Below are 14,467 nucleotides of genomic sequence, written 5' to 3'. Positions count from 1 at the left end.
TACAGGTCTAAAATTTAATTGAGGTAACAATATATTAATGATGGTATTGCAAAATAACATTGTACAAGGTAACTTGTATAGAGGGTGTGTCTATAAACAAAGTGGCCTTGAGCAGACAATAAATGTAGCATTTATCTCTGATGTTCAGTAGGCACAGGATGGGGAGAGGAACAGGTGGTTTTCTCCTCCCTTACTGCCTCTCAGTTGAGGTGGTCATAGGATGAGTGGGGAGAACTAAAAGGTCCTCCCTTATACCACCTTGTACTATCCAACATCTTGTTGCTTAATGGTTTGATTTAACACTTATTAGCTTCTTAGCCAGGTGAATGTAAGCATGAAATCTATCCACCCTTAGCTCAATTTTCTAAATTGCATAAGCAGAAATTGTTTCTTGCATTATGGAGTTCTCATTGTTATTACTAGCATTTAACTTGCTCCGGAGGGCAGGAAAACATATCTTTCTGTATCTCCAAATTATCTAGTCCTGGGCTTGACTCAAGCAGACATTCAATGAATACTGTAGTCTAACAGTTCACAATGTATGGTCTTCAGACACATAGAGGTCAAGGGATCCTTTCTGAGAGTCTTCAAGTTAAAAATAATTTTCATAATGTTAAAACACTGTTTGCATATATAAATAATTATTTCCTTTTCCTACTATGTATCTCTCAGGTCAGTTTTTCTTTAATTTTTCAACTAAAGCAACATATTGAATGCAGAAGTGGATAAAAGAACTTGAATAATCTTCTATAAAGAGAATTTTAAAAACACCATTCTTCTTTAGAAAAGAATTCCCCCCCACCCCCCACCCCTGAGGCAACTGGGGTTAAGTGACTTGCTCAGGGTCATACAACTAGGAAGTGTTAAGTGTCTGAGGCCAGATTTGAACTCAGGTGCTCTTCACTTCAGGGCCAGTGCTTTATCCACTGTGCCATCTAGCTGCCTGTGAAATTTTGTTTTGGAAAGCATAGTTACTTTCCAAAAAAAAAAAATGATATTCATGTTATCATGTAATAGATGTGTAATGGTTATTTTAAACAAATAAATATTTAAATTTGAATCACTTTTAATATCTGGTATGGCAAATATCAATAGATATAACCTACATAAACCAAACTTCTTTGAGTACAGTTTGTAAGATTGTAAAGGGATCCTAAGATTAAAAAAATATTGAGAATTCTATTGTTATCACAGTGGAAATAGATTAGAAATCTAGTCCACCAGCATCCCTGGATCTGCCTCTTTCTTGTAATATGACTTCAGACAAATCAGTTTTTTCATTTTTGAGCTGATTTTATGCATTGGACTAGATTAGAGGAGCCAAACATCTGCTCTCAACATTCTCAAGTGAAGCTTGAACAACATTAAAGGGAAGTAGTTAACAAAATTAAAAACAACAACAACAACAATAGAACATAAATAATGTTAATAAATGGTTTTCTAAGTTAATATGTAGCCTGCAGGGGTCCTTGTGTGTGAGTGGTCTCCATTTCTTACCATTTGAAATGGAATATAAATTTTGGCATACTATCTGAAGTTTTGGTGGCAAAGAAACCCAAATAAAATTCTAATTTTGATACTTAAATACTACTTTGATAGACTTTGGATAAATTAATCTTCAAATTTAATCTCTCTGGACCTCAGGTTCATCTGTAAAATCAGAGGTTGGCCTAGATGGTTTCTGAAGCCCCTTCAAGCTAGCTCTAAACCTAGGATACTATGATCTTTTCCACCCTAATGGGCTATGACTGTCTAGGCAACATCTTACCTTGGTGGAACAGGTAGCCTCGGGCACAATGAGGCAGCACTTGGATTTTGGGTGTAGTTGACAGAATTCAAGTTATAAACACAAAGGAATGAACCTAAAAGCACAAAACATAGATGAGAATCTGGTGAGTTGGGTGGGTTCTGAGAGTTTATTTGTATTTCAGTGATTTAGCTTGAATCCTGCTCAGGAGGAAATCTTCCCTTCAACATGTCTAGCAGATGGTTGTCTCTCATGTCAGATAGTATCAATTCCCTTGTTCTGAGACATTGATTTTCCCCCTTTATTGAACAGCAGGTGAAACAGTGAGTGAGTGAGCCCAAGGATGATGGTTGATTAGGATTCAAGTCAATTGAGATGTCCCTTCTACCTATGGCTAGCCCTCTTTTCAATTTTTTTTTTTTTTTTTTTTTTTGGTGAGGCAATCAGGGTTAAATGACTTGGCCAGGATTGAACAGCTAGTTAGGTATAAAATAGTTAAAGCCAGATTTAAAGGTCTATGTAGTGTTCTAGGTACTCCAACTGGGTGGTACAGGAGGAAGAATACTTTTTTTGGAGTTGGAAATGGAATATAAATTTTGGCATACTATCTGAAGTTTTGGCGGCAAAGAAACTCAAATAAAATTCTAATTTTGATACTTAAATACTACTCTGCAGCATAAGACAGTTATTTTGGGGAGAAAAGAAAGATCTGAGTTTCATGAGTATTGTATTGTGCTACTACAGACAAAATAAGGATATTTCTTCATAATCTAACTTCAGAGACTTCTCTTCCTTTCCTTCTTTGAATTAACATACTTCCTTTGAATTAACCCACTCTCCCCACTGTTCTGTTCAGTAATAAATCAGTTACATATATACTGGTACACTTGTTGAATAGTGGCAATCTTCTCCCATGGATATGTGGCAATTTCCATAGGAGAAGAAATGTTCCCCAACCTTAAACACACATACAAAGAGGAACTAATGTTTCAGATTAATCTAGATAAAACTGGACAAACTATAGAGAAATCTATCACCTCTATTATCCACCCCAAGAAACTCAGCTTGCAATATCCCCCCTCATGAATAGGACTGCATGTCACACTTCTTAAGTTTCAGATAGGTAAGGGAAGGGGGAGGCCAGTCTGTGCTGCCTAATTCCTACCATTGTTCTTGGCGAAGAGCTGGATGTCTTCCAGGGTGTCTAATTGTTCTTCAGGACAACTGGATACACAGAGAGCAATGGAATTGATTTTGAGGTCTTTGGTTTCCAAATTACAGGAATTCATAAAGAATACATGCCTAGGGAGAGGAGAGAATTATGTTTGAGGTCATTTTTCTTGTTATTTTTTAACTGTAGCCTTTAAAGTATTTGTGGGCAACTAGGTTAGAGCTGTTTGGCCTGGAGTCCAAAAGACCCGAGTTCAAATTCAGCCTCGGACACTTATCAGCTGGGCAACCCTAGGCAAATCACTTAACCCTCTTTGTTTCCTCATCTGTAAAATGAGCTGGAAAAAGAAATGGCAAACTACTCTAAACTGAGTCTATGATCCCATGATATCTATACTGGGTACTAAAAAATAAAGTTCACATGGTCCCAACATTATCATTTCTATGCTTCCAAACTTAATATCTGCACCAAGACATTTGCACTTGTGTAACTCTGGATCTGGATTTATAAAATAAATGGATGGGATTAAATAATGCCACAAGGTAATATAGTAGATAGAGTCCAGCCTCAGACACTCATTACTTCTTGATTGACTCGTTTCTGAATTCTTGAATGGGTATAACAGCATCTACCTCCTATGGTTGTTTTGATGATCAAATTATACACACACACACACATACATATACATAAATATGTGTGTGTATGTGTGTGTGAGAGAGAGACAGACAGAGACAGAAACAGAGAGAGAGACAGAGACTTGCGACAGTGCTTGACACAGTAATCACTTAATAAATGCTCACTTCCTTCCTTTTAGATGATCTCTAAGATCCTTTTGGTCCCATGAGTCTGTGATCCAGATCAAAAGTAGCTACTAAATACAGCCTGGAGACAGTTGCCTAAAACATACTTATATATGGATTTGTTTTCTCCCTTATTCTGGGAGAAAACACCTTATTCTGGTAATTCTGGGAGTAAGGATTGTTTAATTCTTTGATCTTGTGTCTTCAGTGCCTAGCAGATAATAATACATAATAAAGCTTATTATATTAATATTTAGTTTATATTATATATAGTCTTTATCATGGATTAATGTTTATACTATTTATAAAAATAAAGTTTATAATATAATAAGGCATAATAGCACATAAGTCCTTGTTGACTGAATAAAATAAAGAGGTAGCATGCTGGAATTGAATGAAATAAGGCCAGACTTCAGGTTCTGCCTCTTACATAGAATGATAATGTGACTGGAGGCAGAGTAGCAGGGTGGGGTGAGATGTTTCTCTAAACTTTCTAAAACTGTAAACTACAAGTGAGTTGCTGCTCTGTGTCTAAAGAGGTAGATTCCATGCTGACAGTTCCCACATGAATAAGATTACAAATTCCAAACTAAAACAAGATATATTTTAAACGTGAATATGTGCAAATAAGTTTTCACATAACAACTTTCTGCAGAGAGGAGGGGAGGAGAACTTAGGGACAGGGGCAAGGGACAGGACAGAGAGGAACAACAGACTCATTCCTCTTGCACAAAAGCACTCACATAAGTAGATATTTCCAAACACGTGTACATTTTGTGTAGGTTAGCCCTACATGCTTTCCCCTCCTGCATTCAAAAAACTCTTGGAGCTGTATTTGGGGCTTGGTCTAGGTAGAGCAAATTCATGTGATTGAGGTTGGGCATCCTCCTTCACCGGGCAGAAACATTCCCTTTCCTTCCCTCTCCCTCCTGACCACTTCAATACTCCCCAATGCTACTGCCAGGGATAGAGGAGTCTCAAAACCACCACCAGCCATGTTCCTTTCCTTCTGCCCACTAATACATTCAGGACTCCCATCTTTTAGAACCCTACCACCATATATTTCTCTTGACCACAATTGTCTTCTCTATTACCACCTCCTCAAGTTGTTGTATCCCTTCTTCTTCACTTTACTCCCAAAGTCCCCCAAAAAGTTCTTGATGCTGATGTTAGCTGCCTCAATTAAAAAAAAAAAAACTATCTACTTAGTCATTCCTCTCTCCCTTAAAATGAGTTTCTATCCTCAGTTTCCCGAAACTGTTCTTTCCCAGGCTTCCTGATTCTCTAATCCAAAAAGCCCCTTCACAAGTTCCCTTAACTAGTGAGTCTGTAATAGGGGAAGTTGTTGTTTGTTACTGTTACTGAGTTGTTTTTAAGTCACATCTGATTCTTCCAGATTCCACTAGGAGTTTTCTTGTTGGAAATACTGGAGTAATTTGCTATTTTCTTCTCTAGCTCATTTGACAGATGAGGAAATGAGGTAAACAGAGTTGTGACTTACCCCTTATCATACAATTACAAAGTCCTTTGAAGCCAGATTTGAAATCATAAAGATGAGTCTTCCTGGCTCCAAGCCCAGTGCTCTATTTATGATTCCACCTTGCTGTACCTTCCAGCAATCAGCAAGATTTGAATTCAAATCTAGCTTCAGGTACTTATGAAATCTGTGACTCAGGGCTTAATTTCTTTCATCCTCAGTTTCCTCAGCTATAAAATGAGGGACTGAACTCAGTGACTTCTAAGGTCCCTTCTAAGATCTTAGCTCTAAATCAATTCCATTCCATAACATCTGATCTCATAGACTACTGATGAATTTTTGTTCTTTGACCTTCTATGATAAAACTTTCATGTACCCTACCTTCTTTTGTGGTTCATCTCTCTGGTTCTTTTTTTCTCTTACCCTCTCTTTTTACCCCAAAACTTTTTTTGAAAAAAATTATTTATTCTATTTTTAATTTATGGGCTCAAACAAGCATTTCCATGATAATTAAAATTAATTAATTTTATTATTAATATAATTAAAAACTGCATAAAACTTGTAAATATATTATGTACAATTTGCTATTCCTTTTAAAAATACAATAAAGTTATCATTTAAATTTCTTTTCCCCTCTCTCCCTACCTTAGAGATGACAATTAGACACATATATGCATCTGTTATATGTATACATGTACAAATATATATACATACACACACACATATATATACATACACATACACGCACACACATATATATAATTCTATACATAGTTCTATTTAGTAGTTCTTTATCTGGTATCTCACTTTCTCTTTCCCACCTTCTCCTTTATAAATACTTACTTCTCTTCTGCTTATATTATCTTTTGAGGCAATCTACTCTAGTCTTCTGGCTAGATTCATAAGAATCTCACTGAACTTTAACCTTATTTTTCCAACTTCTTGCTGAATGTTACCCTTTCCACCTGGACATCCCCTTGATATTTCAAACTCTGTCTAAAACAGAAGTCATCTTCCCATCTTGAAAGGATGTCATGTATAAGAGAGGTTAGATTTTAATCGTTGAACCCAAAGGGCAGACTCAGAAAAACTTTTATAACAAAGAAAACTATCTCAAAGTGGAATGGATTGCCTTGGGATATATCCTTGGAATGAAACACATACTCTATCTTTAGAGGTATTCAAGCAAACACCCTGAAGATGACCATTCATTGGGGTATGTTGTAATGGGATTCCTTTCGGGCTATAAATTGAACTAAGTAACTCCTGATGTCTCTTCCAACTTCTCATGACCTTCCTCCTAATTTTTCCATTTCTATTTATGGCGCCACCCATCTCCCAGTCACCCAAGCCCCAAATTTCAGATTTATCTTTGGCTCTTCCTCCTCCCTCATCCTGATATGTTGAATCAACTTGAAAGACTTATGAATTCTATCTTGACTCTCTCTCCTCTGTCCACTTTTTTACAATCCTCCCATAATTATTTTAATTTAGCATCCATCACTCTTCAAAAAGACTATAGCAAGAAACAGCTTTCTAATGGACCATCTCTCCTTCACATCACTGTCAAAATAACCTTTTTGGCAGATATGATCATAACATATTTCTGTGCTTGAGTGTTTATAGCTTCCTATTCCCTATGGAGTAAAATGCAAAATTCTTAACAGACTTTCAAGGCCCTCTACATTGGATCTAACTTTTCTACTTTATTTTGTGCTATTCTCTTTAGCCAGACTTGACATGTTCTTCTTGTTTAATGTCTAGAAAAAGTTTATATTGCTGTCTATTGAAATTTCCCCCTCTATAAAGCTTTCCTTGATATTTTCCCCAACCTTTCCTTTGCATCTACTTGTATATTACCTAATGTTAGCGTTGTTTCCTCCCCACTAGACTGTATGCTCCCTGAAGGCAAAGCTATGTTTAGCCAAATGGGCTACTTTGGGAGGCAGTGTTCTTGCCTTCCTTGGAGGTCTTCATGTAGGATCTGTCTGCTAACCTTATATTGCTAATTAATTAGTTGTTGTTGTTGTTGTTATTATTATTATTATTATTATCCACTTCTTTTAGGATTTATAAGTGGAGGTTCCTTTCTGGTATGGGTTGGGTATGAATAGATGGCTGAGGTCTCTTCCAATTTGAAATTCTATGATTCTATGTAATTTTCCCCTTTTTTGTGTGAGACAGGGATACAGGGTCTTCCTCTAGGAAGAGATTAACTAGTGTTTGTTGAGTGAAAGGATTAAGTAGACTCTGGAGTCAAAGGATCTAGATTAAAATTTCATCACTGATGACTACTAGCTGGGTACATTTGGTAAAACACTTAGTCACTCTGGGTTTCAGATTCATCATTTGTAATAAGAGGGGATGAGATTAGATGAGGTTCCAGATAGTCTTAGATCTACGATGAATAATTAAAGACAGCTAGGTGGCACAGAGGATAGAATGGTGGACTTGCAGTTAGGAAGAACTGACTTCAGAGCTACCTTCAGATATCTACTGAGTGAGCTTGGCAAGACACTTCACCTTTGTTTTCCTCATTTGTGAAATAGGGACAATATGGTACCTACATTGCACTGTTGTAAGGATCAAATGAGATATTTGTTGGCACATGGCAGGCTACTGATCATCCTCGTTCATCTTTCCTTTATAATCCAATTGCAAAACACACATTGCTATAGAAGCATCATCATCATCATGGTCACTACCTGAATCAGGGATGATGGTCTCAGAGCTATTTAAGAAACTGATGCAGGCACTTACTTTTTTTTAGTCATGTCCTGTCCAGAAAGAGGGGCCCCTTCCACAGGAGAGTTCTTCTTGCCACACACGTTCCCATAACTGTCATAGCCAAAGACCAGTCTTTCTGCAGCTCCAGCAATTACAGAATAGCCCATGATGAATGCCTAGGTCAAACCCAAGAGAACAAGGGTTGAATGAAGGTCAGCCTTATCCTCACAAAACTCATCTCTAAAAGTCAGAGAAACTTTGCTGTGAAAAGGGAAATCTCATCATAGGGTCACGGATTTCCAATTGGAAGGGATCTCAAAGGCCAGCTTAGCCCAACTCCCTCCTTTGATAGATAAGGAAAGAGGACCCAAGGATCTCAGTCTCACATGGGTAGAAATTATGAAAGGTGCAGGATTTGAACACAGTTCCTTTGCCTGAAGAGCTAGAGGTCTTTAAACTATACCACTCATATCATCATCCTAATTCTCTCTTTTAATAAGTAGCATTACACCCTTCCCCATATTCCGTTTCAGCTTCATGATCCTTTGCTTATAATAAGCTATACTTTAAAAATATTTTTTAAAAAATCTAATAAGATAGCTGGATTTCATTGAATCTTTTTATCTTTAGGTATAAGGAAATTTTCTCCTTACCCAGTTTTACTCAAGAGCAAATAATTTCAGAGTTTGCTAGATGGTACAGTAAGATAGAGCACTGATCCTTGAGTCAGGAGGATCTGAATTCAAATTTGGACTTAGACATTTAATACTTCCTAGCTGCATGATCCTGAGCAAGTAACTTAATCCCAATTATCTAAAAAAAAAAAAAAGAAAGAAAGAAAGAAATCCTACTCAAGACTTGGTAATTCTTAAATTGGGCTTGGGAGATAGGAAGACTTGAACTTTGAATCAGGATTCAAGTTCCTCATCCATAAAATGGATTCATTCAAAGGAGCACAGGAATAATAATATTATGTGAGTACACACAGGCCTGTTGTGAGGATCAAATAAGAAAATCTACATAAAGTGCTGTGCAAACTTTAAAGCACCATGTATTGGTTGTTATTGTTTTTGATTCATTTGCATGAATAAATTTCTCTCCTACTTGTTCCTGGATTACCTGTAGAGAGTTGTGCTTCTACCTTCTAATTCTCCTCTCCTTATTTGGGATTCTTTTTCCTTTGAAAAAATTAGTGTAAATTCAGACAGTAAGGCTGGTTAACACAGACCTTTATTTTGGAAGAGACCATTCAAAGTCATGAGTTCCTCCCATCAGTGAGATGGAATAAATTTTTTTTTCAATAATATTTTTCAAATACATGTAAAGATAGTTTTAAACATTCACTTTTTGTAAAATCTTGTGTTCTAAAATTTTTTCCTCCCCACCAAAATCAACAAGCAATATGATATAGTTTCAATATATGCACTTCTTCTAACATATTTCCATATTCAGCATGTTGCAAAAAATCAGATCAAAAGGGAAAAAAATCCACAAGAAAAAAAAAAAACAAACAAACACACAAAAACAACAAAAAAAGAGAAAATACTATGCTTTAATCCACACTGAGTACATTCTATAGGCACTTTTTTCCTCTCTCTCCTAGCCTCAGGACTTTCTGTGTTGGCCCTAATAGGGTGCACTCTGCTGGCCCCTACCAGAAGCAGTCAGCTTATCCTTTTCCCAAAGCTCTGATTTAGGAAAGTGAAGGCCTTGTTAGTTAAGGATTCTTTCCCAGAATGGTTTGGAACTGAAAGCTGAAGATTAAAATGACCATTTGTGAGAGAAAGCAGCTCTGTGCAGCTCTGTACTTGCTTGTGTTTAAATGTCAACACACACACTAAATAATGTAGAAAGACATATAAATGTGGGGAAAATTAGTGATACATCTGAAGGAATGTTACACTAGCTCTTTCCAGTAGACCACTACTTAAATACTTGACTGTTACTTCCCTTGCCACTCTCCCCCCCCAAAAAAAAAACCCCTTAGATACCCTGAAACTCTCACCCTCAAAATTTTTCATCTATTTAGAATATTTTATTTTATTTCTACATATGTTGCATAAGATGATAGGTTTAGAGTAGGAAGGGGATTCTGAGGTGATCTAATACAATCCCTTAATTTTAAAGATGAGAAAAATAAGACTTTTAACCCCAATTTTCTGAATTCCTAAATCAGGTGTACTAATTGTTCACAATTGGCATGATGAAAGCTTTTGATCTGGTAATTTAGAAGTCATCTAGTCCCCAATTTTTTAAACAGTGGTTCCCCACCCCACATAGGGTCCCATAATTTAATGTAAGGGTCATGAAATTGTGATTTATTATCAGCAAATGTTTGATTTGTATACCTATTTTATATTTCTATATATTTGGGGCCATGTAAAAAATTTGGGGGCAAAAAGGGGTCATGAGAGAAAAAAGTTTAAGAAGCCCTGATCTAGTACAAACTTCTCATTTTATAGATGGGGAAACTGAAGCCCAGAGAGGAGGAAAGGAGGTGGCCTAGGGAACAGAATGGACTAGAGTCAACTGAACACATTGCATTCAACTCCTGCCACAGACACGTCATAAATATGTGAACCCAAACAAGTCATTTAACTTGGGTTGGTCTCAGTTTTCTCATCTGTAAAATGGGGATAATAATAGCATCCAATATCACAACATAGTATTTTCATCTTTTGTTGTTGTTGTTTATTTGTTGTTTTTTTTCTTTCTCACTTTTTCCCCTTTTTGATCTGATTTTTCTTCTGCAGCATGATAAATGTGGAAATATGTCTAGAAGAATTGCACATGTTTTGTAATATGTATGGGATTGCCTGTCATCTAGGGGAGGGAGTAGAGGGAGAGAGGGGAAAATTTGGAAAAAATGAATACAAGGGATAATGTTATAGTACTGTGAAAAAATTTGTTTAATAATTTTATAATTATAAAATTAATTTTAAAATAAATAAATAAATAAAGAATTGCACAAGTTTAACCTATATTAGATAACTTTCTGCCTGGAGTGGAGTGGGAGGGAGAGAAATTAGGAACACAAGGTTTTACAAGGGTAAATATTGAAAACTATCACTGCATGTATTTTGAAAATAAAAAGCCATTATTAAAAAAATTTTTTTTAAATATGGCACCAACCTGATAGAGTTTTTATTTGAACCAAATGTGATAACACATGTAAAACTCTTTGAAAATCTTAAAGCATTACATAAAAGCTAACATTATTGTTATTGTTGTTATTGACCTAATGTCACATGGGTAGTGAGTGGGGAGTGCCTCAATTTGAGATTAGAACTGTACCAATTCCAAAACCAACCCTCTTCCCCTGCATTACACTGTCTTGTTGGAAACCAATTAGCAGAGTCAACAATATCTTTACCAGTGTTAAAGGAGGACAAAAGTGGCACCTGCACACATTCAATGCCAACCGGGCTCTAAGCAACAGGGATCTCATTCCAGGTGCACAGGTCTTGGAAGCTGTTCCATTGCTTTCAGAATTAATCATTGACAAGATAGCAGGTAGCATGCCCGGACCAGGTAAGGCTAGTCCCTCTTGTTTTCAATGAATAAAAGAGCTCTTTTCATTTTCCACACAAGGTGGATTTTTGAGAAGAGAGAGAGGGACCCTCTGTAGTAATCCTACAAACTCTTCCTGCAAATAATCATATGAATTGGTATAATTCTGAATTCACCTTTGCTGGAGGAAGCCCATGAACTTTTATAGTCTATGCCGGAAAGGAGCAGAGAGGCAGTTGTGGGTCGGGGAAGTGAGGGAGGATGGGATGGGGAATCAGTACCATTCACCTTAAAGTGAGGGCCAGGGCGTTTTTAACAAGCTCAAGGCACAAAATATCAAAAGGTGTGTGTGTCCAAGACAACTCCCCAAAGAGTCACTTGGATACTCTCCCAGGGTTTGTCTCAGTTTTAACTGCCAAGTGAGTAATCAAAATGAGTGACAATTAGAATTGTGGTTTGAGAGGAAGCAGGGACTTCTGAGGGTATCTAGACCAGTCCCTCATTTTACAGATGAGGAAACTGAGCCCCCAAAGTGAAAGTGAACAGGCTCAAGGTCACAGGACTGATAAGTAGTAAAAACTCTTAATTCCAACTGGATACTAATGCTCTGGTTATAAATCTAACATACTTCTCATCACTATGCCAGGTTGCCTTCCATAATTCTTTTCTCTGGATTCCATTTTTCCTTTCAATAAAAAGGGAAATCCCAGATCACATTCTGTGAATCAATCAGTATTCTCAGTCAGCAATCTCCGGTGGTAAGAGGATAAGCACATATCCCCACAGAAAACAAAATGAAGACTGGATGACATTATCACTTGGTAAACTCCAGTGCCAGTGTCCCTTAGAGAGTCTCCCATTAAGATCTGGCAGAAGGGCATCAGGAGAAAATTTCATATGAGTTCAGGTCACAAACCACAGGAAATTTCCAACAAGATTCCTCAGGATCAGCTGCACAATACAATACACATTTATTAAGCACCTAATGGCCACATAAGCACTAGCATTTATATTTTTATAAAGCTAGTTACCAAAAAAAAAAAAAAATTATCACTGTAGAATATATCCAGCTTTGTAGAATCATAGAACTCAGGCCTTGAGGCCCTTCCAGACACAAGAACCAGAGTTCTAATTTAGATGCATCATTTCATATATATCTTCCTTCTCCACCTTTCCCTCCTCCCTCTACCCAACAGACTTACCAAACCAGCCCAAAAAAGAAAGAACAGGATTAACCAGGCTGGATCTGTACATTTTCTATAAATCTGGGGTCTCCACTCTCTCGGTCTCGGGTTTTCTTCCGCAGAAACCTTTCAGAGCAAGGGAAAAATATAAGGGGTGAGGGAGGGGGCGGGAATAAAAAGCAACAGCACTAGTAGAGGATTAGTAACCACGTGGGTCTCAACTTTCCAACCCAACCCCAGGAAATGAAATTGAAGCTTTAACTTTTTTTATTCATTAATAGCAGAAATAAAATACAGGGAATAACTGCTGTTCAGAAATCATTTTTGAAAGCTCCATTCGCTGTACAAATTTTAACATGCTATATAAATCCTAATTGTTATTGTTGTTGTTATTATACCACCTGCTCGCCGCAGCTCCATACACCTGTATGCAGCTTTAACTCCAAGCCTATGGCTCTATGCCATCATCAAGGGCAAGAACGGGGTCCCTTATTCCAGATCTCCTACCCACAGATGTTGTCCCTAAAGTATGAAAGTAGGTGTGTGGGGGAGCGGGGAGGGGGGGGAGAAAGGGAGTGGAGCGTGCAAATTAGGCCACAGACTTACAGGTAGCCAGAAAGTTTTGCAGCAGCAGGAGTGGCTACGCCCCACAGTTCAGCAGACTGGGGTTCCGGACGCGCTTTGCTCCGCCGCTCCCCGCTCCCTCGCCCCTTCCCCCGGGATGCAAAGGGACAGCAGGTGCGGGCCCCGATGCCCACCCACTCCCTGCAGGCTCTCCGCGGGTGCTTACCAGGTACTCCCCTCCGAAGCACGACATCCTGCCTACGGGCTGGCCACCCGCCGCTGGGGACTAGAAGCCGGGGCCACCCCCGCCTGTGCCCCGTACCCGGAGCCGCATGAGCTGCAGGCAGAGCTGCCCGCAGGTGGTCGCCGTGGCTGCAGAGGGTGGAGCCGGGCGGCCAGCGCCTCCACGTGGCCACCGCTCGCACCTCTCTCCGCCTTTCCCGAGCCCCGCCTCAGCATCTCTGAGCCCCACCTCCCCGCCTGCCTCTGGGAGCCAGGTGACTTCGGAAGTCGTCAACGGACCGGGACCAGGCTCTCTCCTCAGTCCCGGAAATTTCATACCCGAGGAGGGGAGCGAGGGGAAAGACTGGAGATCTGGGAGGTTTTCTGCCTTTCCTGAACACCGTGCCTGAGAATAAATACAGAAACCCATGTTTTTCTGGAACTAATATTGTTGGAAGGAGTGGGAAAGTACCTGAACGTGGATGCAGAAGAGATCTGAGTACAAGTCCTACTTCTTAACATACTAGTGTGATTGTGGAGAAGCAGCACGTTGCGGGGGATGTCCTGTGATCAAATCCCCGCCGATGCCATGTACTTACCTGTTAGACTTTGAACAAAACATTTTACTCAATGGGCTTCAGTTTCTTCAATGGGAAAGCCAGGGGGTGATATTAGGATGATCTGATCCTATCATTTGACCTCTGAATGGCCCAAGCAACTCATTAAAAACTAAATTATTTGTCTGGGCTAATTCCCCAACCAATAAACTCACTGGAAAAGAACCCTTTCTCACTCAAGTGTTGAAAGTACGGGAGTAGTGCAATGGATAGACCATTGCCTCGAGTCAATTTATTAGATTCAAACCTTTTGTCTGATACTAGCTGTGTGGTCCTGGACAAGTTTCTCCATATGTAAAGTGGGGAAAATAATAGCATTTTCCTCGAAGGTTACTGTGAACATCCAATGAGATAATAATGTGTGTAAAACATTCTATAAATTCCAGATATTACAACTCTTACTAGATCATAAATTCTTCAAGGTAAGAAACAATACCTTATATATCAC

General features: G+C 38.5%; 1 protein-coding gene across 3 annotated transcripts in view; it reads right to left on the bottom strand.

Moving 5' to 3' along the window:
- Positions 1-13,613, bottom strand: part of SLC44A3 (solute carrier family 44 member 3) — a 100,544-nt gene extending 86,931 nt beyond the window's left edge. For 2 of the 3 annotated variants that reach the window (XM_074262745.1, XM_074262747.1), the window contains exons 1-5: positions 13,407-13,613; positions 12,635-12,742; positions 7,956-8,098; positions 2,913-3,049; positions 1,769-1,862 (exon numbers count right to left, since the gene is read on the bottom strand). In XM_074262745.1, coding sequence (XP_074118846.1) covers positions 1,769-1,862; positions 2,913-3,049; positions 7,956-8,098; positions 12,635-12,742; positions 13,407-13,433 — 509 coding nt within the window. In that variant the 5' untranslated portion in view covers positions 13,434-13,613. The remainder of the gene's footprint in view (positions 1-1,768; positions 1,863-2,912; positions 3,050-7,955; positions 8,099-12,634; positions 12,743-13,406) is intronic. The other variant, XM_074262746.1, reaches the window with a different exon arrangement.
- Between the last annotated feature and the right edge of the window lie 854 nt (positions 13,614-14,467).

Source organism: Sminthopsis crassicaudata, chromosome 4 (genome assembly GCF_048593235.1).
Source record: "Sminthopsis crassicaudata isolate SCR6 chromosome 4, ASM4859323v1, whole genome shotgun sequence".
NCBI classification, from domain to species: domain Eukaryota; kingdom Metazoa; phylum Chordata; class Mammalia; order Dasyuromorphia; family Dasyuridae; genus Sminthopsis; species Sminthopsis crassicaudata.
Note: the sequence above shows the minus strand (reverse complement) of the source record. Positions and strands in the feature narration are given on the sequence as shown.